This window comes from Lissotriton helveticus, chromosome 12, assembly GCF_964261635.1.
Source record: "Lissotriton helveticus chromosome 12, aLisHel1.1, whole genome shotgun sequence".
Taxonomy (NCBI): Eukaryota; Metazoa; Chordata; class Amphibia; order Caudata; family Salamandridae; genus Lissotriton; species Lissotriton helveticus.
Window position 1 is genome coordinate 654,013,057 of NC_136073.1, and position 22,578 is coordinate 654,035,634.

General features: G+C 45.9%; 1 protein-coding gene across 1 annotated transcript in view; it reads left to right on the forward strand.

The window, feature by feature from the left end:
* LOC144798554 (C-signal-like) overlaps nt 1-19,613 on the forward strand; it is a 720,501-nt gene extending 700,888 nt beyond the window's left edge. Inside the window, exon 6 of the mRNA XM_078669489.1 lies at nt 19,397-19,613. Coding sequence (XP_078525615.1) covers nt 19,397-19,510 — 114 coding nt within the window. The 3' untranslated portion in view covers nt 19,511-19,613. The remainder of the gene's footprint in view (nt 1-19,396) is intronic.
* Nucleotides 19,614-22,578: the final 2,965 nt, after the last annotated feature.

Sequence of the window (22,578 nt, forward strand, 5' to 3'; positions counted from 1 at the left end):
GTTTGGAATACCCCACTGTGTCAATTTTTTCCAAAGGGCCGCCCTAGGTACACTATCAAATGCTGCTTTGAAATCGACAAAGCAGCAAAAAACCAGCCTGCGTGTTAATAAAGCTTTGTCGATGATTGTGGAAACTGCCAATAAGTTTGTCGTGGTTCCTGAATTGGCAACAAACCCTGTTTGATTCAGAGGAATCAAATCGTTATCCTTTGTCCATTACCTTAAATCCTCCAAAATGAGCCCTGCAAAATGTTTCGCCTCTATATCCAGTAAGGTGATTAATCTGTAGTTCTTCGGCATAGCTCGAGATCCAGCTTTGTGAATGGGGTGAGTTATTGCGCCCCTCCACGAGTCCGGGATTGTCGATGTCTTCAAGGTGTAATTAAAGAGATTTAATAGGACCGTGGACCAGAAAGGGATGTCTGATTTATATAGCCTTTGTGGCAGGCCATTCGGGCCTGGTGCTCCGTCTTGTCTTCCTTTTGTCACTGCTTTGACCACTCGTTCCTCAGTTAGTACAAGTACAGGATTGGGGCCCAGGGTTGTACTGAGGGCGGTGTTCAATGATACATCAGCTCCAATCCCGCATACCCTCGGTGGTCTGGTGCAGTTGTGATGGTATTGTGCCTGAAAATGAGCTGTTAAGTATGTTACCCATTCTGCTTCCTGGATGTTTGCTGAGCCAGAGTTTGTTAGGTTCAGGTTGGTGTGGTTGACAAGGGACCAGAATTTCCTTGAGTTTTTTTGCTTGCTTTCCCACACCAGTTTTGCCCAATATTGGTTTTCCTGAGCCTGTTTCTCAAAGAGATGGATACAGCTCATTGTTTCTTTAAACACATAAGAACATTAGATACTGTTTATGCACATAAGACCAATTTGACTTGTTCTTTAAATTAAATGAAAGGCCAGCATTTGTAAAGCGCACAGCTACCTCCAACAGAGGTGTCCCGGAGCTGGGGGCCATCAGGAAGATTAAGCAAGCTATTGCCCAGAGTCACATGGTGCTGGGCTAACCTGCTGCCGGAGCTGGGATCAAACTGTGAACCCTGTGGTCTGGAGTCAGGCACCCTGGCCGCTGCACCACACCTCTTCCACTGATGTTGAAAATAAATACTTAGATTCTGTAGAAGATAAAAGAAGGGCCATGGATGCTAGTTTGAAATCAAGGAAAAGTCACCAGCATAGAAATTAATGAGCTAAAGAAGAATTAGAACATCAAGAATTAGGAATTATGCTTGCACTAAATTTAGACTGGAAACACAAAGGAAAAGTATGTGTGCTTAGAAGTAAATCCATAGTTCACATTAAATGTATGGGAAAGAGTAATTCTGATCGCATTGTTGAATATGGGGGAAATATGCCATTATTCATGGGAGGGCAGGATCTTGACATTCCTAGAGTTTATTGTGTTTGTGGGGATCATGCATATTTTACATTGCCCCAACGTTAGTATGGCACATGCTACTTGGCAGAAGTCTTCCCGAAGATTTATCATGTAGAACACTTAAATGATCCTGCTTGGAGTTCACCGGTTAGAACAAAAAGAAGAAGTAGAGAGTGCTGAAATAGTTGGAGACATATTTGGCACCTTGATTCCTTATATAGGAGTAGTTCTGAATGGTTTAAAAATAGAAAGTTGTCCACTATGGTTTATAAGTTAGCTACTAGTACTGCAAATTAATTGTCAGCTGTGAACACTGAAATGATAGCTGTAAGGCCTATGGTAATGCAAAATAGCCTTGCATTAAGCATCCTTTTCACAGTACAGATCATATATTACAGATTTAAAGGAAGATTTAAAGATTATACAGGTGCTTGGGAAGCAATTAGGAATGGGTTTGCTGCATTAGGCAAATGGTTTGGAAACCTTGGGAGTGGAATAGTGTGTTCTATTTTGAGACCCCTTGTGATAATTGCCTTTTGTATGTTTTTTAATCTTTAAGGGGCACAAGTGTATGAAAACAAAAAGAGTGATACAGGAAAGAGGGGGCATACAAAGAAAAAGAAAAGATGTGGAACTAGAGGAGGGCCAGTGTAGATTTTGAGATGAAATGCAATACTTATTATTATTATTATTATTTGACATTTATTGAGCGCACAGCTACCCCCAACGGGGGTGTCCCGGTGCTGAGGAATGCAGGAAGGAGTGGCCGTTGCTTATTTATATTATTGACATAAGTGGGCTGAGAATAAAAAGGTTTTCAGTTTGCCCCTGAACTGAGATTCAGTGTCAGTCATCCTGAGACTGATGGGCAGAGAGTTCCACAGTTTAGATACTGCCACTGTGAAGGCTCTACCACCCTTTCTCGCAAAACGAAATCGGGGAGTTGACAGCAGGTGAAGGTGATTCGATCTGAGGTTAAGAGTGGAGTGCACTGGTTTTAGTCTGAGGCTCAGGTATTTCGGGCCTTTCCCCTTAAGAGCTCTAAAGGCGAGTGTCAGGGCCTTGAATTTAATGCGGGCCGTGATCGGTAGCCAGTGCAATTTCTTCAAGTGGGGGGAGATTGAGTGACGATAGGGGACTTTGCAAATCAGCCTGGCAGCAGCATTCTGCACAATTTGCAGTTTGTGAAGCAGGTAGGCGGGATGTCCCACGTACAGACTATTCGCGTAGTCTAGGTGTGACGTGATAAGAGCATGTGTCACTGTTTTTAGAGCTTCCTTGGGAAGAAAGGGGGAGATTTTTCTTATCATATGAAGTTTCCCAAAGCATGCTGAGGTGACTTTCTGAATCTGAGTCTTAAAAGATAGGTCGTTATCGAATTGAACTCCGAGATTGCGGGCCACCCTCACCGGAGCCGGTGGAGGGTTAAGTTCCCTAGGCCACCATGTAGAGGGGGGTAGGGGAATTGTCTGATTGAAGAATAGCACCTCAGTCTTTTCCGTATTTAATTTTAACGTGTTTGAGGTCTTCCAAGCCACGATGTTGGAAAGACAGCTTCTGAAATTGTCGAAACCTGAGGGTGAGTGATCTTTAAAAGAAAATATAAGCTGAGTGTCGTCAGCGTACGATATCACTCTTACCCCCAAGGACTCGATTACCTTTGCTAGGGGAGCAACATAGATATTGAAAAAGAGGGGGCTGAGAGCAGAGCCCTGGGGTACCCCGCAGTCAAGTGGTTTCCTGTCTCTGGACCAGAACGGGCGGCACCAGACTTGTTGTGTGCTGCTCGTAAGGAAGGAAGAGATCCAGGCCAGAGGGGTGCCGTGAATCCCCATGTCACGGAGTCTCCCCAAGAGGATGGCGTGGGAGACCGTGTCGAAGGCTGCAGACAGGTCGAGGAGCACTAACATAGCCACCTCTCCCCTGTCCACAGTCTCCCGCACGGTCTCCGCCACCTCTAGTAGTGCCGTCTCAGTGCTGTAACCGGTCCTAAAACCGGATTGAGAGTCATGCAGCAGGTCCTGGTTCTCAATAAAGTCTGCTAGTTGTTCCTGTACTATTTTTTCCAAAATTTTGGCCGGTTTTGGAAGCAGGGAAATCGGGCGGTAATTACTGAGAACAGCAGGGTCCGCATCAGGTTTCTTTAAGAGGGGGACGAGAATTGCCTGCTTCCAGATGTCCGGAAATTGTCCTGTTCTAAGGGAGGAGTTCCATATTGATAGCAGGGGATTCACAATCGCAGGAGCAACTGTGGCGAAAACGTGAGCAGGCATCGGATCCAGGGGGGAGCCTGATTTGCATAGATGGAGTTTGCATAGTGCAGAATCTAAGGTGATGGGTTTGAACGCCATGAGTCTACTTGGAAAACTCTAGACAACAAATGGTAAAAACCTCGCCATCAGAGGGGGTTTGGAGCAGCGCAATTTAGACTCCATTCTTACATGTCACAGAAATGCAATTATATATGTGCATTTGACATTATATTCAATATGTGCCTCATTTTTGGTAACGTGTGAAACATTTAAATGTATTATTGAAATGCATGGTGGCTGCTATAGACTCACTGGATAAAGAACTGGAGAAATGTAAAAGGTCGCTGTTGTGAAAAGAACTCTATTTCATTTGGCTAGGTGATTTTAACTCCTAACTTTACCCCAACTCACTGGGCATGGTTTGTGGGATGGTTGATATCTAGGGAGACCCATTAGTCCATGTCATGCACCACGATTATGGGAACACCTTAAATAGGTTCTTCACATCAAGGAATCTGGAAGTGTAGGATAAAGTAGACGCTGGAAGTTTGGAAAAAAACTTATTTCGGTGCATTTCTAATTCAACATTGGAGTTTAAAGTTGCAATCGCCAATTGCTGTGAACATCTTTATCATACGGATACCATACAGTCAAACTTTAGTGACCACAAAGCATTATTCCTGGAGCTTTTTCGTCTTGGAATCCTCCCCCAACAAGCGGAGAGGGCCCCAAAACCAATTTTGGCCAGACTTAATGGATACAAGTTGAAATGGGACAATATAGACAAGTCCAATACCATTCAGGAAGTTATAACTAATAAGCTGAATCTGGTCACAAACTGTTTGGACTTGGCTACCCCATCAGATATTTTAATTAATAATTTTATAGAAATCCTTCAGGAGATCAAACTAGCCCTGTTCCTGCATAAAACTAACAGGGAGAGACCGGAAATACAATGGTTCAACAAGATTTGCTTCCGGGCTCTAAAGAACCTTCGTGGAGCCTTGAAAGCATCGCCCAGAAATCAATCTCAGATTAAGGAGCTGCGATTGGCCTATAGTAGAGAGCTCGTAAAACACGGGAAGAAGAGTTAAAAGATGAGGCATGGCAAAATTTGGCTAAAGCCGCATCCCTAAATAGTAGTAGGGATTTCTGGAAGACAGTAAATGACCCTTTCTTCAAGAAAGAACAGGACAAACTATTAGATAACCACGTGGATGAAGACACATGTATGGTGCATTTTGAGGTGATTTTTAGGAGCATGATCGCCCCAGGGGTTAAACCCCATATCTCCTTAGAGACCCCCTTTAAGCCTAGAACTTTTTAACCAAGAGAAAATAAAAGTCACTCTCGCCAAATGAAGCCGCGCCAAAGCACCAGGACCAGATGGGGCCCGATCGACTTCTTTCTAGTACATCTAGACCTATGGGCCCCATTGTTAACAAATATATTTAATGAAATCGCCACGACTGACCCACCTCCACCATAGAAAATAGGCCTTATAGTGCCAATATATATAAAAGGGGATAATTCGAACCCCCAGAACTATCGGCCTATTTCTCTTCTTGAGTCCACCGCCAGACTCCTGGGGCGCGTTTTACTTAATAGGTTAGAAGACTGGGCAAGAGAAAACAGCGTCCTGATACCTTCCCAGTATGGATTCCAGATGGGCAGGGGCACGATCGACGAAGCCTAAACTTAAGCTTGATCATCTCCAAATATACCAGAGCAAAGGAAGGGAATATATACATGGCCTTTATGGACCTTTTGGCGGCTTTCGACTCTGTAGTCCATTCTAAACTCTAGACAATTATGGCAGTGATGGGCATCGATTCCAGGCTCAATATTCTTATACGGCAAATGTACTCACAGGCAACGGCCTCAGTCCATTATGGAAGGGACGGGGAATGTACCAGACCGTTTAGAATCATGAGAGGATTCAGGCAAGGCTGCGTCCTCCCCCCTTTTTTAATTCCAACTGTATACAAATGGAGTGGAAGGAGCCCTGAAAAGGTGCACACCTGATGTTCCACAGTTTCCCTCAGGTACATTACCAATCCTGGCCTATGCTGATGATGCTTTCCTGATAGCAAGGACAGGTGTAGCACTGCAACGCCTAATTGACACCTATGTGAGATTTATGTCATCCATGGATCTTAAGGCCAATGAGTCCAAAACTTTTATCCACCCAAAAACATTCCGTTGTTCCATATTGGAACTTGTGAATTAGCTGTTGTGGAGACCTTCTCATACCTATGGGTTGTTTTTGATACCAAACAAACCTGGTCACACATGGTGGGTAGTAGGACCCACACAATGGAGCATACTATGGCGTCAGTCTCTGGTTTTATTGAAAAATTAGGCCCAAAACCCCTGAGAAAAGATCTATAATGCTATAAAGATCTTGGCAGTGACCTATTGGGCAGGGGTCTGGAGCACAATACCCACCGACTTCCTACAGAAGCTGGAGAATGAGTTTTTATAGAGGATCGTCTTGCTTCTTCTTTCATTTTCAAACCATGTCACTCACTTAGAGCTGGATATGCCCTATGTGTCTGACAGGGTGAGAGGAGCCCTGATCATGCTGTGGCACTCAATATGGAATAGGGAGACAGTCGATCTTAACCAGACTATTATACTAAATTGCCTCTCATTGAATAAGGCTTATAAGATCCCCTGGTTGGAGAACGTCAAAACAAATCTGTACTCGCTAGGAGTCCCTGAGCTGTATGTAAATCCCACCTCATGTTCCAGGTTCCCTAAAAAGAGGCTAAAGGCACTCATTTTGGCAAAGCTAGCCTATGAAAGGGAGGAATTTCAGAAGTTAAAAATAACTGTCAAGACCTATCACTCAATCCCACCAGTGACAGTGGATGAATACTTTTACCTGTATGAAGTAAGAAACCTGTAGCATTTTTTGGGGTTTGCACTTGTACATTGTTTTTTTGCTATTTTAATTATTCGTTTTTAATAACTCATATGCATTGAACTGTATTTCATTGAGAAGAATGACACTATCTTATATTTTTAAAATGTATACTTTGATGATCTACGTTTTCAAATTAGATCGAATAAAGTTATGGAAATGAAACTAAATGTATTTACTGTAGAGGTTAGAGATTTATATAAGTGTGCACTAATGTTCAGTTAAAACAAGCTTCCATGCATTATTTATTCAAGTTTTAGATGTACACTTCAAGTTATATTTTCATATGTAAACATGTATTCTTTTACTTCCGTTTTACATTCGTTCAACAAGTCACATGTGTGGATGTTTAACCATGTACTTGAAGTGTACATTATATTCTTAATTAAAGTTAGCCTAACTGCCGGTCTCAGTTGGAATGCATTTTGCTTTGTCAGCATGCTTTCCATTTTTGCAGTTATTATTTCGCTAGTTAGAGAAAGCCTTATTGTTAGTATTAGTTTGCTGATCGAGAGGCCTTGAGGGAAAACGTGGCAATTAATGTGGAGAAACAATGGTCGAAAGAGGTCTTCTGTTCATGATGTACTAGGATGGTAAGATGTTCAAGGTAGAGTACCGCAGTCTCAGCTCGATTCCTTGGAAAATTGGAGCGATTTTACAGATGCTCTCAAGAAATAGCTTGATTGGTCCCTGGTGGCATGAAAGGAGATAAGGATGTTTCTGCATCTACTGTTATTTTTAAATTGACTTTAGTCTTAGAAAGGTTTGTACTTCTCTGCTTACCTTATTTTTGCAAGTGTGAAGCTTTATGCTAAACTGTATTTCTGTTTACTTTAGACCTCTACTGAAGTCTGATCATGCTGACACCTTGTATGATCCCAAATTAGAGACAATCGATAGATGATCCCACATTGACTGAAGTTTAGAAGAGAGAAGGGAAGTTTCTTTATAGAATACCAATTCTTTTAATTTGTATTTGTTATGTGTGGCTATCACAATTCTGTATCTCATTTTGTGGCACCTTAACCGACTGAGGTATTTCAACTTCCTATTGTATTGCTGTACTTTTTGTATTTAGTTTAGCTTTGCATATATATTGGATTTATTGGTAATTCAAATAAAAACCCTCTAACGATATTCTGCAATTCCTGGTCCTTAGAGTATAGCCAGATGGGCTTCACAAGTTCAAAATATATTGTTGATGTCATTTCCCTTTCAATGCTTAACATCATTTAATCAATAAATCAATCAAAACATTTGTAGAAAGCACTACTCACCCGTGAGGGTCTCAAGGCCCTGGGGGTTGAGGGGGTGTTGCTGCTGCTTGAACAGCCAGGTCTTGAGAAGTCTCCTGAAGGTCAGCAGGTCCTGGGTCTGTCGTAGGCGGAGGGGGAGGGTGTTCAAGTCTGGGGCGGCGAGGTGGGAGAAGGATCTGACACCGAAAGTTGCTTGTCGGATTCGGGGAACGGTGGCGAAGGTGAGGTCAGCGGAGCGAAGCTGGTGGTTCGGGGCGTAGAAGGTGAGTCGCTTGTTGAGGTACCTTGGTCCGGCATTGTGAAGTGCTTTGTGAGCGTGGGTGAGAAGCTTGAAGGTGATCCTCTTGTTGACGGGGAGCTAGTGCAGGCCTTTCAGGTGGGCTGTGATGTAGCTGTAGCGGGGTATGTCGAAGATGAGGCGTGCAGAGGTGTAATGTATGCGTTATAGTTGTTTCTGGAGTTTGGCTGAGGATCCCGCATAGAGGGTGTTGCCATAGTCCATCCTGCTGCTGACGAGGGCCTGAGTGACTATCCTTGTTTCGTTGGGGATCCATCTGTAGATCTTGCGGAGCATGCAGAGGGTGTTGAAGCAGGAGGAGGAGACAGCGTTGGCATCAGCTAAAGTACATGGGTTACAATTTAGAGAGAGAACAGCAGGCTGTGGGTCTGATTAGCAGGCCCACAGCCACATTAAGTCATAAACCAGTGAAGCAAAAAGCAAAAATTTGGGGTGACCATAGGATAGCAGACCCTACTCTCCTACACAACCCCCCCCCAAACGCAGGGACATTAGACTAACCTTGACCAGTTGTGTCTTCATGTTCTAAGTGGAAGTACCTGGAGAGACCATCTGCATTACCATGGTCAGTCCCTGGGCGGTGCTCCACTGTAAAGTCCATCCCCTGTAGGGAAATGGACCACCTGAGCAGTTTGGGGTTTTCACCCTTCATCTGATTAAGCCATAAGAGGGGCTTATGGTCGGTCTGAATCTTGAAGTGAGTGCCAAACAAGTATGGTCTCAACTTCTTCAGGGCCCACACCACAGCAAAGGCCTCCCTCTCAATGGCTGACCAACGTTTCTCTCTGGGGGTCAGCCTTCTGCTAATGAAAGCAATGGGCTGGTCTTGATCATCTACATTAAGTTGTGAAAGCACAGCTCCCACTCCCAACTCAGAAGCATCTGTTTGGACAATAAACTCTCTGGAGTAGTCAGGACTCTTCAGGATAGGTGCAGAGCACATGGCCTTCTTCAGGTCATCAAATGCCTTTTGACAGTATTCTGTCCACTGAACCTTTTTGGGCATCTTCTTGGATGTCAGATCATTAAGAGGAGTCACAATGGACCCATAGTTCTTAACAAACTTCCTGTAGTACCCAGTCAGGCCCAAAAAAGCTCTGACCTGAGTCTGGGTAGTTGGAGGAGTCCAGTCCTTTATGGTCTGAATCTTACTCTCCAGTGGTTGAACTTGGCCTCCACCCACAAGGTGGCCCAAGTACACAACCTTACTCTGCCCTATCTGGCACTTGGTTGCCTTGATAGTGAGGCCTGCCTTTTGCACAGCCTCTAGCACTTCCTTCAGGTGGACCAGGTGATCCTCCCAGGTGGAGCTAAAGACAGCAATATCATCCAGATATGCTGCACAAAAGTCATCCAACCCAGTAAGGACTTGATTCACCAACCTTTGGAAGGTGGCAGGTGTATTTTTCAAACCAAAGGGCATCACCACAAACTGGTAATGCCCACTGGGGGTAGAAAATGCTGTCTTGGCTTTAGACTCCTCAGCTAACCTGATTTGCCAGTAGCCAGCTGTCAAGTCAAATGTGCTCAAAAACTTGGCAGAAGCCAATTTGTCTATGAGCTCATCTGCCCTTGGAATTGGGTGTGCATCTGTCCTGGTGACAGCATTGAGTCCTCTGTAGTCCACACAGAACCTCATCTCTCTCTTTCCATCTTTGGTGTGAGGTTTGGGGACCAGAACCACTGGGCTAGCCCAGGGGCTCTCTGAAGGCTCAATGACACCTAACTCCAGCATCTTTTGCACCTCAGCCTTGATACAGTCTCTGACATGGTCACGCTGCCTGTAAATTTTGTTCTTTACAGGAAGACTATCACCAGTGTCCACCACATGGGTACACCAGTTAGTCTGACTGGGTGTCAGGGAGAACATATGTCGATATGACTGCAAAACCTGTCTACAGTCATGTTGCTGATGTTCAGTGAGGCTGCCATCTAAGGCCACACCATCAACTGAGCCATCTTCAGGGTTCTGAGTCAGCAGGTCTGGGAGAGGGTCACTCTCTTCCTCCTGCCCCTCATCTGTAGCCATGAGCAAGCCCATGTCTGCCCTGTCAACATATGCTTTCAGCCTGTTAACATGGAGCACCCTGTGGGGGCTCCTGGGAGTTCCTAGGTCCACCAAGTAGGTAACCTCTCCCTTTTTCTCCATGATGTAAATGTAAATGTAAATGTAGTTGAGCTTATATAGCGCACAGCTACCCGCAGTGGGTGTCCCGGCGCTTGCTTAGGGAACCCTTCCTGGTATTCCCCTGTGAGATAGCAGGGTATCCACAAGGTGAAAGTCAGGCATCCCGCCGCGAGGGGCCGTTGTGGAGATTAAGCAAGCTATTGCCCAGAGTCGCAGAGTGTGAACCCATGAGTCGAGGAGGCACCGGAGCGAGAATTATCGAGTCCGTGGAATTTTTAGCCCAAGACCCGCCGAGGCGGGGAATTGAACCCTGGTCCAGGACCGATCTCAGCTTCCGGGTCTGCTGCCTCTAACCCCTGAGCCACACTTCTCCATGTGATGATTGTATGGGGTCCAGACCATCTGTCTTGGAGTGCTGCTGGGGACACTGGCTCCAACACCCATACCTTCTGTCCAGGCTGGTACTCAGTCAGGACAGCCTTTTGGTCATGCCAGGCTTTCTGTAAGGCCTGGCTAGCCTCAAGGTTTTTGGATGCCTTCTCCATATACTCAGCCATCCTGGAGCGGAGACCAAGTACATAGTCCACTATGTCTTGCTTGGGCTTTTTGAGAGGTAACTCCCATCCTTCCCTCACCAGACATAGGGGTCCTCTTACAGGATGTCCAAACAACAATTCAAAGGGGCTGAAGCCAACACCTTTTTGTGGGACCTCTCTGTAAGCAAACAGAAGGCAGGGCAGAAGGATATCCCATCTTCGCCTGAGCTTCTCAGGTAATCCTTTGATCATGCCCTTTAGGGTCTTGTTGAATCTCTCAACAAGCCCATTGCATTGTGGATGATAGGGAGTGGTGAACTTATAGTTAACACCACATTCCTTCCACATAGCTGTCAAGTAACCTGACATGAAGTTTGCACCTCTATCAGATACTACCTCCTTAGGAAACCCCACTCTGGAGAAAACTCCAAGTAAGGCCCTGGCCACAACAGGAGCTGTTGTGGTCCTAAGTGGAATTGCCTCTGGGTACCTGGTGGCATGGTCCACCACCACCAGTATGAATCTGTGCCCAGATGCTGTAGGGGGATCCATTGGACCAACAATGTCAATCCCCACTCTTTCAAAGGGCACCCCCACCACAGGTAGTGGTAAAGTGCCAAGGTAAGAAGGAAGCCCCTAAATTGCAGAGGTATGACCAACCTCCTGGTTGTACCAGGCTTGGGGTCTCTACCCTCTGAATAAAGGAGCCCATCATCCCAATAAACCTTATGGGCACCTTGAGCATTCCCAGCAGCCTCAGCAGCAGCCTGCTGTCTGAGGGGTTCAAGAGAAGGACAGGATAACTGAGCCTGCCCCAAGTCTGCCCTAGAAGGTCCCCCTGTCCCCAGAAACTCAACCTGATCAGGTTCAAGCTCTATAGGGACAGTTCCTTCAGGGGTCTCAGAATCATCTTCCTGTGAAGGCTGATCCTCACTTGTAGGCATTTGGGAAGGCACAGCCTTTGCCCTCCTGTTCCTTGTCTTGGGAGGTACTTGGTCCATTGTTCCAGGATCCAAGACCTGAGGTTCAGAGAGGCACTTTTTGGCCTGTGGCCTGGTCACAGCAAGGACATGTGATGATATCCCTAACATCTCTGCATGAGTCCTGTACTCAACTTCTGACCATAGAGAGCTCTCCAGGTCATTGCCCAACAAACATTCTACTGGGAGATCAGCACTAACCACAACTCTTTTTAGGCCAGTTACCCCTCCCCAGGAAAAGTTAACAATTGCCACACTATGTGTAGTAGTGACATTGCTGGCATTGGTCACCAGGTAATTATGACCTGGTATGTACTGTCCAGGGTCCACAAAGCTAGGCGTCACCATAGTGACACTGGCACATGTGTCCCTGTATGCTTGAGCCACTTTTTCATTAATTAATGGTGTCTGTCTGTACTTGCCCAGATTATTGAGACTGACAGTAGGGGAGAAATCAGTCTCCCCATCACAGATCAGAACAGCCTGTGTGGGGACTCTGACTAAGTCAGAATCTCCATCAGTTCCCAAGGTGATACCCACTACCCCCTTAGTCTGTGGTCCAACACTGCCAGCTGTACTAGTGGGTGCAGGTGCCTTAGGGGCTGCAGTGTTGGTGGCTCCACCCTTTTTACAATCACTTGTCCAGTGAGTGGTGTTTTTGCAAAAGCTACACCAGGGTTTTCTTTGACCTTCTTTCTTCTTCTTCTTGGAAGTTTGGGACCCACCCTCAGTATTAGTTTGGGGCCCTGTTGAAGACTTCTGGTCTTTAGCTTTCTGCTCCCCAACCTTCTGGTCTGTTTTCTTTTGGTCACCACCCTGGTTCTGGTTCTGGTTCTGGTTCTTTTGCTTAACTCTGGTTCTAACCCATTTGTCTGCCCTCTTTCCCAATTCTTGGGGAGAGGTTAGATCTGAGTCAACCAAATGTTGATGCAACTGCTGGTTCTGACAGTTATTTAAAATCTGTTCTCTCATAAGCAAATTGTACAATCCTTCATAGTCTGTAACCTTACTTCCCAGCAACCAGCCCTCCAGAGCCTTAGTGGCACATTCAACAAATTCAGACCAGTCCTGAGTCTGTGTCTTCTGGGTATCTCTGAACATTAACCTGTACTGTTCAGTGGTTAAGCCTAACCCATCAATCAGGGCACTCTTCAGGACCAGGTAGTTTCTAGAATCCCCATCACTAACTGTGAGGAGTCTGTCTCGGCCTCTACCTTCAAAGGAGAGCCACAAGATTGCTGCCCACTGCTCCTGAGGGACCTGCTGTACTTTGCAAGCTCTCTCAAGTGTAGTCATCCACTTGTGGATATCATCCCCAACTTTGTAGGGGGGCACAATTTTACTCAGGGTTCTATTGTCATAGGACCTGTCTTTATCCTTAGGGATAGTGCTGCCACCAGTGGAATCTAATCTACTCTCTCTAGGCTGCCTTGCTCTAGCAAGTTTCTCTTTGGCCAGGGCAACTTCTAATTCTTGTCTCTGGATCCTAAGTTCAGCCTCTCTCATTTTGGCCTCATGTTCCCTTCTCTGAGGGCTAGTCAACTCCCTCCTGGAGTTGCCATGAGAACCTTTAGAAACATGGGAAGTATTGGATTCACCTGAGTGATTCCTCCTCCTCCTTTGCTCCTGGTTAAGTCCATTTGGGGGTCTGAATGGGTTGGACCCACCTTCAGTCCCAAATAAGCTTAGGTTAGCCTGGTTAAGCCTGCTGACTAACACCTGGCTATCTCTATCATCATCAGACTCACTTTCTTCAACCTCCTCCCCCTCTTCTTCTTCCTCAGGCTGAGTATTCCCAGTGGTCTGATTTTCCTCATCTATCTGGACGACAGGGGCAGGGGTATCAGGGTTATCATCTTCAGTGGGAGATCCTCCATCTCCAGTCCCTGAGGGGCCTGGTTTGGAGTTCCTTAGAGCTTCAGACTGGTCTAACAGCTCTCTGAGGTGTCCTGCTGTAGGAGAAGGACCTGTTTTGATTCCTCTCATGGAACACAGTTGCCTCAGTTCCTTAAATGGAAAGGTAGCAAATTTGGATGGTGCCCTTGGAGGGTCACTCTCAACAGAGATGGGTCCAGTGGATCCCTCTGCTCCAGACATTGCTCTAGTGTGGTGGATGTGTTGCAATCTACCTACACTGGTGTTTCCCTACAAAACCTATCTAGTAGTTGTAGTCAGGGTGTGCTACTCCCTATCCTCTACAACAACTAAGTTCAGTAGAACTTAAGTATATCTAGTCTTGTTTTAGTGTACCTATCAGGTACCTGTATGATCTTTCAAATGATATCTTCAAAGATTGTAATGGTAAAACAACAGCAAGCTCAAATCCCAATCCGCTGCTCACCAATGTGAGAAGTTGGCCTGGTATATGATGCTCACTAGTTCTAGTGATCACCTTGTACCATGCCAAGCAACCCTTATGGTGCAGGTTGTAAAGTCAACCTTATAGACAAGCTATCCTAGGGGTAGCATGGACTAAGCAGTCTTAGGCTAAACTCTGTAAAGGCATGTGAAGCAAGCTGTTTTACCATACACAATCCCTTGAATACCAAATGAAAGGACACCACACAGATATATATTGAAAATATATATGGATTTATTACTACAAATATCCCTGATACTCTTTATGAGCACAGAAGCAAATGCGTTAAAACAAAACACAGTTAAAATACACAAAAGTTGCACAATTATGGATGAGCCCTAGGGGCCACCTAAACCATATACTAAAATAGTGGTATAAGAACCACTATGGGGAAAGTGAAGAGGCCTAGGGCCTGGGGAATCGCTGGAGCTGTTCGGGACTAACAGTGAAGAAGTCGGGAAAGGCCCGCGGGACTCGGGTGCAGTGTTTAAAGTGCACGCACTCACCAATGCAAAGTCTATGGTGCGTAAAAAGTACAAAGTTAGTTAGAAAGGAACCTTCCGAGTGACCTAGAAGGATGAAACTTCAGACACAGACACTAGAGGTGTGTACCAGTGTGGGAACACCGGCGGAGCTGAGTTACCTCACCCACAGGAAGCGGGTGCATAGGGTCGAAGTAGTGTCGGGTTTCGTCACGCAGGTCGATGGTGCTTGGAGCTGAAGATGCTGCAGGCGGCTCGATGTGAAGAGTTCCGGTGGATCCAAGGGTGGATCTGAAGAGGTGAAGACCTGAAAGCAGAGGGGACAATGTTCAAAGTCACTAGCCAGTGACTACCGTGGAACCAGAGTGGAACCAGGCGATGTTGGGTGCAAACAGGCGTCGAGGTGTAGCTTCTCTCTGTAGCCACGTGGACACGAGGGGTCAAAGACGTCCAGGAGTTGGTCACAAGCTGTCCCACGCAGGCTTCTCGCTGTTGGCGGTGTCGGCAACTTGATTGAAGCAAACAGGCCTTGGCTAATGCAAGCCACGCAGGAATCGAAAAAGGCTTGTTACTCGGACCAGCAAGGTCAGAGCAGGGGCTCCTTTTTACAGGAGCACGGGCAAGTCTGGAGCAACCAGACCCGCAGTGAAAGTTGTAGGTTTCGTCGCCAAGATGGCCACTAGCCGCGTGGCAAGTGGACAGTTAGGCGCGTTGAGTGGCACGATGCAAAAGGGCCCCACGCAGATCGTGGAGATGCTGGGGGGCTGATCTTCGGTGCAAGGGCTGCTCGAGGTTGGGGCTTCTCAAACCCCAAAGCACAGCATTGAGGGTGCCTCTGATGCTGCGCAGTCAGCGTTTTGGGGGTCTTCCAAGAGGTCCGGTCCCACGTCTCTCGGTGCCTCCACGGGTCCCTTCTTTGCAGGGACTGTGGATCGGGCTGTGAAAAGTCTGGGAGTCTGGGTCTTGTCAGGCTCTGGGCTCGGGCTCCGGCGGGAGGCGGCGGCAAAGCAGACGTTGAGTTGCTGGTTGGTGCCTGTGTTCACAGGGTGGTCACTCCTTGGCCACAAGCGAGATTCTCTTCCGTCTTCTGTGCAGCAGAATGTCGAAGTCCAGTCTTCTTCTGTATTTCAAGTTGATTCAGGATGATCTGAAGTCTCAGGACACAGCTCCCACTCTTATTCGAATCTGGGGGGCCGGATCACCTACTAGGTCCCTCCTCTGGGTGGAACCAGGAAGGGGGGTGGTTACACCCCCTTTCCTTTGTCCAGTTTCGCGCCAGGACTGGGGCTGGAAAGCCCCAGCACCGGTTTGAACTGGCCTATGCACAGGGACACCTTGTGTGCCCCAGGCATGTCTGATTCTATTCAGCCCTGTCCTACCCAATACACAAAATCCTGTCTGGAGTGGTGCTAGCACCTCCCCAGGCAGGAAACCCTTTGTCCAAGCTGCCCTCGCTGGAAGGACTCCCAGCAGCAGGAGGTCAGACTTGTGTCTGTGGTGGCAGCATCCATTTTGTGATGCTAAGGCTCTGTTTAACTTTAACCGGGGTTCAGGCTAGGTACATGTCGTGTCCCTCTAGAAGGGTGGAATGCTACCCCCGTCGCCAGAACTGGCGAGGGGGTAGTATTCCAATTCGTATGACACCTTACTCGACATGTTTTGATAAAGCCAAACCCAAGATAGCATTTAACCGCGAGGTTCATAATGCACTTAAGAGTATATGGTATGGCAATATCATGAAACAGCTAAAGGACATGGTTCCGAAAGCTGCAGACAGGCTCAGCTCATGCCAGAGCACCATCTCACATATTTCCAAGCACTCTGCCTCCAGGATTGATGAGGCCTTCTATAGGAGTGACTGATAGGAACATATGTGTCCATTTTAGGTTAGGTATAGGCATACTACACCTAAGTAAGGGGTGGTTACACCGACTTACCCCAGCTGAGTGATCAGCCAGTTGTGTCAAATATGGAGGCCAGGCCAGGGGTGGCACAATACATGCTGCAGTCCCTGGTAGGCCTTGGAAGCACCTATGCCCTGGGTATCTGGGTACACTGTTACAGGGGCCAATAAGGTGAACCAGTTCCAATTTCGTTATGCACCTAAAGTACATGGGTTACAATTTAGAGAGAGAACAGCAGGCTGTGGGTCTGATTAGCAGGCCCACAGCCACATTAAGTCATAAACCAGTGAAGCAAAAAGCAAAAATTTGGGGTGACCATAGGATAGCAGACCCTACTCTCCTACAAGCATGATACCATGTTGATGGAGGGGAATTAAAAAACTGGGTTTCGAACCCAGTGATAAAAAAGAAAATGGTGGATTATATGCCAATTAGGGACATATTTACGAGCTTATCACCACCAGAACATCACTTTTTGTGACGTTCTAGTGTCGATAAGCCCTTTGCCTTGTTTAGGCAGTGTTAAGCCACTTAATGTGGTTTAACGCCACCTTGTGAATTAGGCCCCCTTTCATGCAGCACTTAGCGTGAAAGGGGAAAGCAATGGTTGTTGTGATGGGCATTTGTCACAACACCCATTGCTTTTTGATGCTGCACCTATTTACAAGGGTGGCATAAATCTTGATCCAGCACCAAAAATAATATCAGGGAAACCTGATCTTAGCCTGGTGAAACAAGGAGAAATATTTAATTTCTCCTCGTTTTTTTGATGTTTCTATGTGTGCTGCATTCTGCAGCAGATATAGATAAGGGAAATCGCCACTAGTAACTGTGCATGTGCAGGAAGGTGTCCCTTCCTGTACCTAAACGATCATTAAAAAATGACGAGTTTCAACTTCTATGCGTGCTGCATAAAGCAGCACAGACAGAAGTTACAAATCACCATTACTGATTGTTTATGAGAAGGAAGGGACACCTTTCCTGCACATGTACAATCATTCATCCAGAAAGAGGCACAGATAATAGAGGAATGCCTCTTAATTAGGACCTCCAATAGCTACAAAGGAGCCTTGATCAACAGGAAATCCAAACACAGGTTCTAGAGGCCTCTCATGTCCAGTACAATAAATAGTGAGAACCAGAGTTAAAACGATATCTATGATAGATAATGGAGAGGTCTAAGGCAACTCACAGCAGTCAAACACACCATGCACCACCCTTCCTTGATGAGCAGTGAACAAACATTATTGGAGGTCAATATAACTGATGGTGGCACCATACATCAATATTATAAGGGCAACAAATAGGACACAAATCATAAATATATATGGATATAAGTCCGCCTATGGAATTTGACAGAAATCCTTGATGAACAGACATGAATTTGTGACAAAATCTTGTGCCTCCCTCTGGCTGGTGTAGCATTGAGATATATATTTATTTCTACATGTTTTCTCCTCTTTACACGTGTGCTGAATTATCCGCAGACAACATTGCACTATAATGCAAGGGTATTTCTACGGGCTCAAGGCAGCATAAATTGCACCTATGAAGGGGGTGAGCAGAATAGTGCCACTGATTCGTAATGGCGCTCTTTTGCTCTTTCCTGTCCAACAATGCAGAATAGTTAAATCCCGTACCCCAGGATTTGATATTTGATTGTGGGAAGTAAAGCACCTGTTTAAAGTTGAGGCTTCAAAATGAGGCATATAATAGTGTTTTGGGGTTTTCCGCACCAAAATTAGCACCAAAAGGTTTGAATTGCCGAACATTATAACAATGATGTGATCTGTATCACATCCGGTCATTACTGAGTGTGACCAACAGTGCTTGGTTGGTAATTGCGATCTCTGTGCAAACAGGTGTTTGAGCAGAGTTTGTTAATTAACACGGCACTTGTAATAGAGACCAGAGAAAAACAGAACAACTACCGCCTTAAATAACCTTTCTGTACCACTGGAATTGTGTATTATGATATGCGTATCATAGAGAAGTTAGGGGCATATTAACAAGATGTGCGTTAATAAACGCATATCGCACATTCCACTATCGCCGGATTTTTTCGCCGTGTTAGCGCGTTATTATCAACGCGCAACTCGTAGGCGATAGTAAATCCTGCGATAGCCGGCGATGGTGAACATTAGCGCGTGAAAACAAGCGTTGTTTTCACGTGCTAATGTGTGCCTTGATAATATGGGGGGGTGGATTCAGCTTTATGATCCACACCCCCATGTTAACAATGCCTAACGCCTGGTCAGAGCAGGCGTTGGGAGACCTGCGATAAACTAGTTTATCGCAGGTCTTTTCCTCCCAACGCCTGCCTTGGTGATAGGGTGTTCCCACCTCCAACCACATTTTACATGTGGTTGGACGTGGGAACGCCCACTTTGCATGTCATTAGCGATGTTTCTCGCTGACATGCAAAGTGGGCTTGAGGCAGGCGTTGCAATGCCCTTGTTAATAGGGCGCTGGAAGTATCGCCGCTTTCTCGGCGAATTGTGCCGAGAAAGCGGCAATACTTCAGCTTGTTAATATGCCCCTTAGAGTCTCCCCAATTCGTAAGAGATTGATTAAGTCACTGCTGTGTTATTAGAGGAAGAGGGGGTAGGAATGTGGTTGATTTCACTGCAGTTAGGTATGCTGTCAATAAAGTATGAGAGACAACTTTTGAACTACTGAACAATTGTGAGGTTTTTGATGTAACCAGAGGAAACAAATAGAGTTGCTGCATCACAAATTTAAGGTATAAATGACCACACTAGTGCCGATCCCCTATATTAGAAATCAGAAATATGTGGTCGTATATAAAGCTTTTTTTGTACAAGAGTTTTGACTAAACTTTATAGCAGAATTCTTACCAGTGATACTAAACATTGTGTGTCTTTTTCAAGGCTATATTGACCCCAAAAGACAGCGTAAAAGGGATCCTGAATGTTCTCTACAGTCTCACGGAAAAAAATAATGGATGTCTGCTGGACTGGGAAGGAAAGTCGATCCCTTGGTGAGAGACCAACCTACCATCAACACCTGAAACACCTTAAGAAGAAGCTGATGTGGGTCACAGCCCAGTAATTAAAGTTTCACCAAATAAATCCTGTTTTAATATTATGAGAGTTGACTATGATTGTTTGACTTCCAGTGAAGATGAGCAGTGTTGTGCATGTGTCTGGATGTTCACGCATGTGAGTATGTGGAAGTGGTTGCTCTACAGGGCAAAAAGCAGTGCAATGAACTGCCTCAAGATTTCCTGCCTTGTCAGGGCAGTAGCCACGGGGTAGGGGTGGGGGGCTGAAGGGGCCGTGAATCTCAATACAAAGGCCTGCCCCCCCTAAATGCAACTGTCAGCATGTCAGAGATTGCTTTGAAAGCTTGCTCTGCAATGCTAATGGGCCTGGTGAAATCCTCCCAGGGGCAGCAGTCTTAAGAAAGGACGTCCTGTAACAAGGCCTCACTTTTTACACAGATGACATTCGCTTTTGATGAGGATTTAGGGGAGAGACGCTGCCTACAGGGAAAGGTGCCGCTAGAGCCAGGATCAGGGGTTATAAAACAGGGAAAGCAGGAACATTGTAATGATTTTGCACAGGGCGGCAGGAGGAAGTAGACTACTCCCCAGCCCTATCCGCCACGCCACCAAGCCAAAACAGGAATGACATTTCTCTTCAATCTGCAGCAGTTTTTGAGCATACAGCATGGCAGACACACTGGCCATTTTTCAACTTGAAGGTCAGGTTCTGATTCTGTTTTTAGTTTGGCACAGCAAAATACATCACACGCATTCTGTATGTTCAAAGTAGCATTAATACAGTGAATAAACAGTCACAGTCAGTCAGCCCAGAAAGACTGTTGCTGGTATATGGGGGGTGAGCAGGGTAGGCCTGGCATGTGGAGCAATCTTCCAGTAGCAGAAGGACTGGTCTGAGAGGTGAGTGGGTTGGTTATTTTCAGCTGTTTGTGACCTGTTTTAAGGTCTGGAGGGCTGTTTTTTTTACAGTTGATTTCCGTGAATTATCACAAGCACTGCCTGCAGCATGCAAAAATGCATGCAGTCTCGCATGCAGTCTCTCATGCAGCGTGCCTCCTGAAGCTAAAAACTGCTCTGATTTGCAAATGTAGGGCCTCATTTATGAGCCCTTGCGTCACTTTTACGCCACCGGTGCGTCACTTTTTGTGACGCACCAGTGGCGTAAAAAATGCACCTCGTTGCGCCATATTTACAAAGTGACGCATCTAGGTAGATACGTCACTTTGTAAACCCCTGCGCCACATTATACCTGCGCCAGGTATAATGTATGCAGGGGGGGCGTTTCCCCGCAAAAAGCTTCGTAGAAGTGACGCAGTGAAATCTATGAGATTTCACTGCGTCACTTTTAGTACGCCGTTGCGTCAAAATCTTGCGCCTGCTTCACAGCAGGCGTAAGACTGACGCAGACCCTTTCACATGGGGCTTGCCCCATGTGAAAGGACGCATTGCTGGAGTTGCGTCACTATTGTGACACACTCCAGCAATGCATCACTTTTGCGCTTACAGATGCGTCAGAAATACTGACGTATCTGTAACTCCTTGCGACATGATGCGTCATGCATTAAATATAACGCATCAGGAATGTCGCAAGGAGTGGGCACTGAGAAGTGACGCATCGCTGCTTTCACGCAGCGATGCGTCATTTCCCATAAATGAGGCCCCAGGTCTTTGGATGCAGCTGTAGGAGCACAGAAAAAAAAAATCTTTTGAATTCTTGTGAAAAAGTCGGTGGGTGAGATTGGTTTCTTGTAGTGCTGCAGTGAATATGTTTTAACCCACTAGCCATTCGAGTCTCTTTTGGTTTGTTCCTGAAGAGATGAAACTACCTGATATGACTTTTAAACTTTGTAATAGGAATCCCCCCCTCAGACTGAGAATTTTCTTTTTCAAAATTGCTTGTTGCAATAGCCTATCATAGCAGAGAAATACAAGCTTGTATTTGTCTACAGGCATACAGAACAACAGGGTTTTTGGGACTGAGGGGTGGAGTTAGTGAACTCAATACAACTTTCAATGTTCTTCTGAGGGCACCATTAACAGTTTGTAGATGGAGACATGCATGGCCAGTGCTTGTTTTGGAAGGGGGGAGGGGATCGGGGGGGGGGGGGGGAGAGACAGCAATGCCAGCTGCAGGAAATTCAGGTTATGCCTGGTGCCATGAGTAACAGCAGTGTCAAAGTCTGTCTTTTGTTTTGAAGTGATATAGCGCTGCATACCCTTAGCAATGTGCTAAACGACATGCATTTCCATATCTGTTCAATGAAATGTATGCTGGTGGGTGTTTTTCTTTGTGTGTTGGATGTGGGGAGGGGCGGCTGTCTTTCCATGCGCTACCAGTTTTTTTCAGTCTATCTTTTTTGTAAGGCACAATGCTTTATTTTTGCTTTATCCACTAACAATCCTCCAGTTCAATGTAAAATTAATGGAGAAAAAAAATGTCCATACCTTCTTTGGTACATCTACTTCTCATCTACTCCAACACGTTGGTGTGTATGGTCATTTGTCCACTTTCAAAGCTATCTCTGCCCAGTTCACTGGTATGCCTGTGTATTCAATGGAGTAATTAAATCACCATAAACTTCTGTCTGTTGATGATGCCCAGAATCTCCCAGTGCCCAGCCTACCACTGAAGCCTTGCAACGTGAAGGGAATGCTTTAATATGCCGCTGTACGCAGGAACATCCTAACTTGACTGTCTTCCTCAGCCGGCTCATTCCCTTTTCTGGCTTCAGGAACAAATCTGCCTTGCATCGTGATTCTAATGCAGGAGCACCAAAGACGATCTGATGGCAAAGCATATGAGATACATTTTAGCAGCTCTAAAGTTGAGCAGCTTGCCTTGAATGAATTTTAGAGTACCAGGACAAAACCAGGGTGCTTGAATCATGATTTTAGTGACTGCTATGGTTCAGTACTTGTATATTTTTAACAAAATGAACCACCACAACATCACAGCTAATTGTGAGTGAATGTACTCATTTTATTTCATGAATGGAGGAGTGGCAATGGTAGCAGGTCCACCCTAGCACCCCTTGCCCCCCTTTAGGC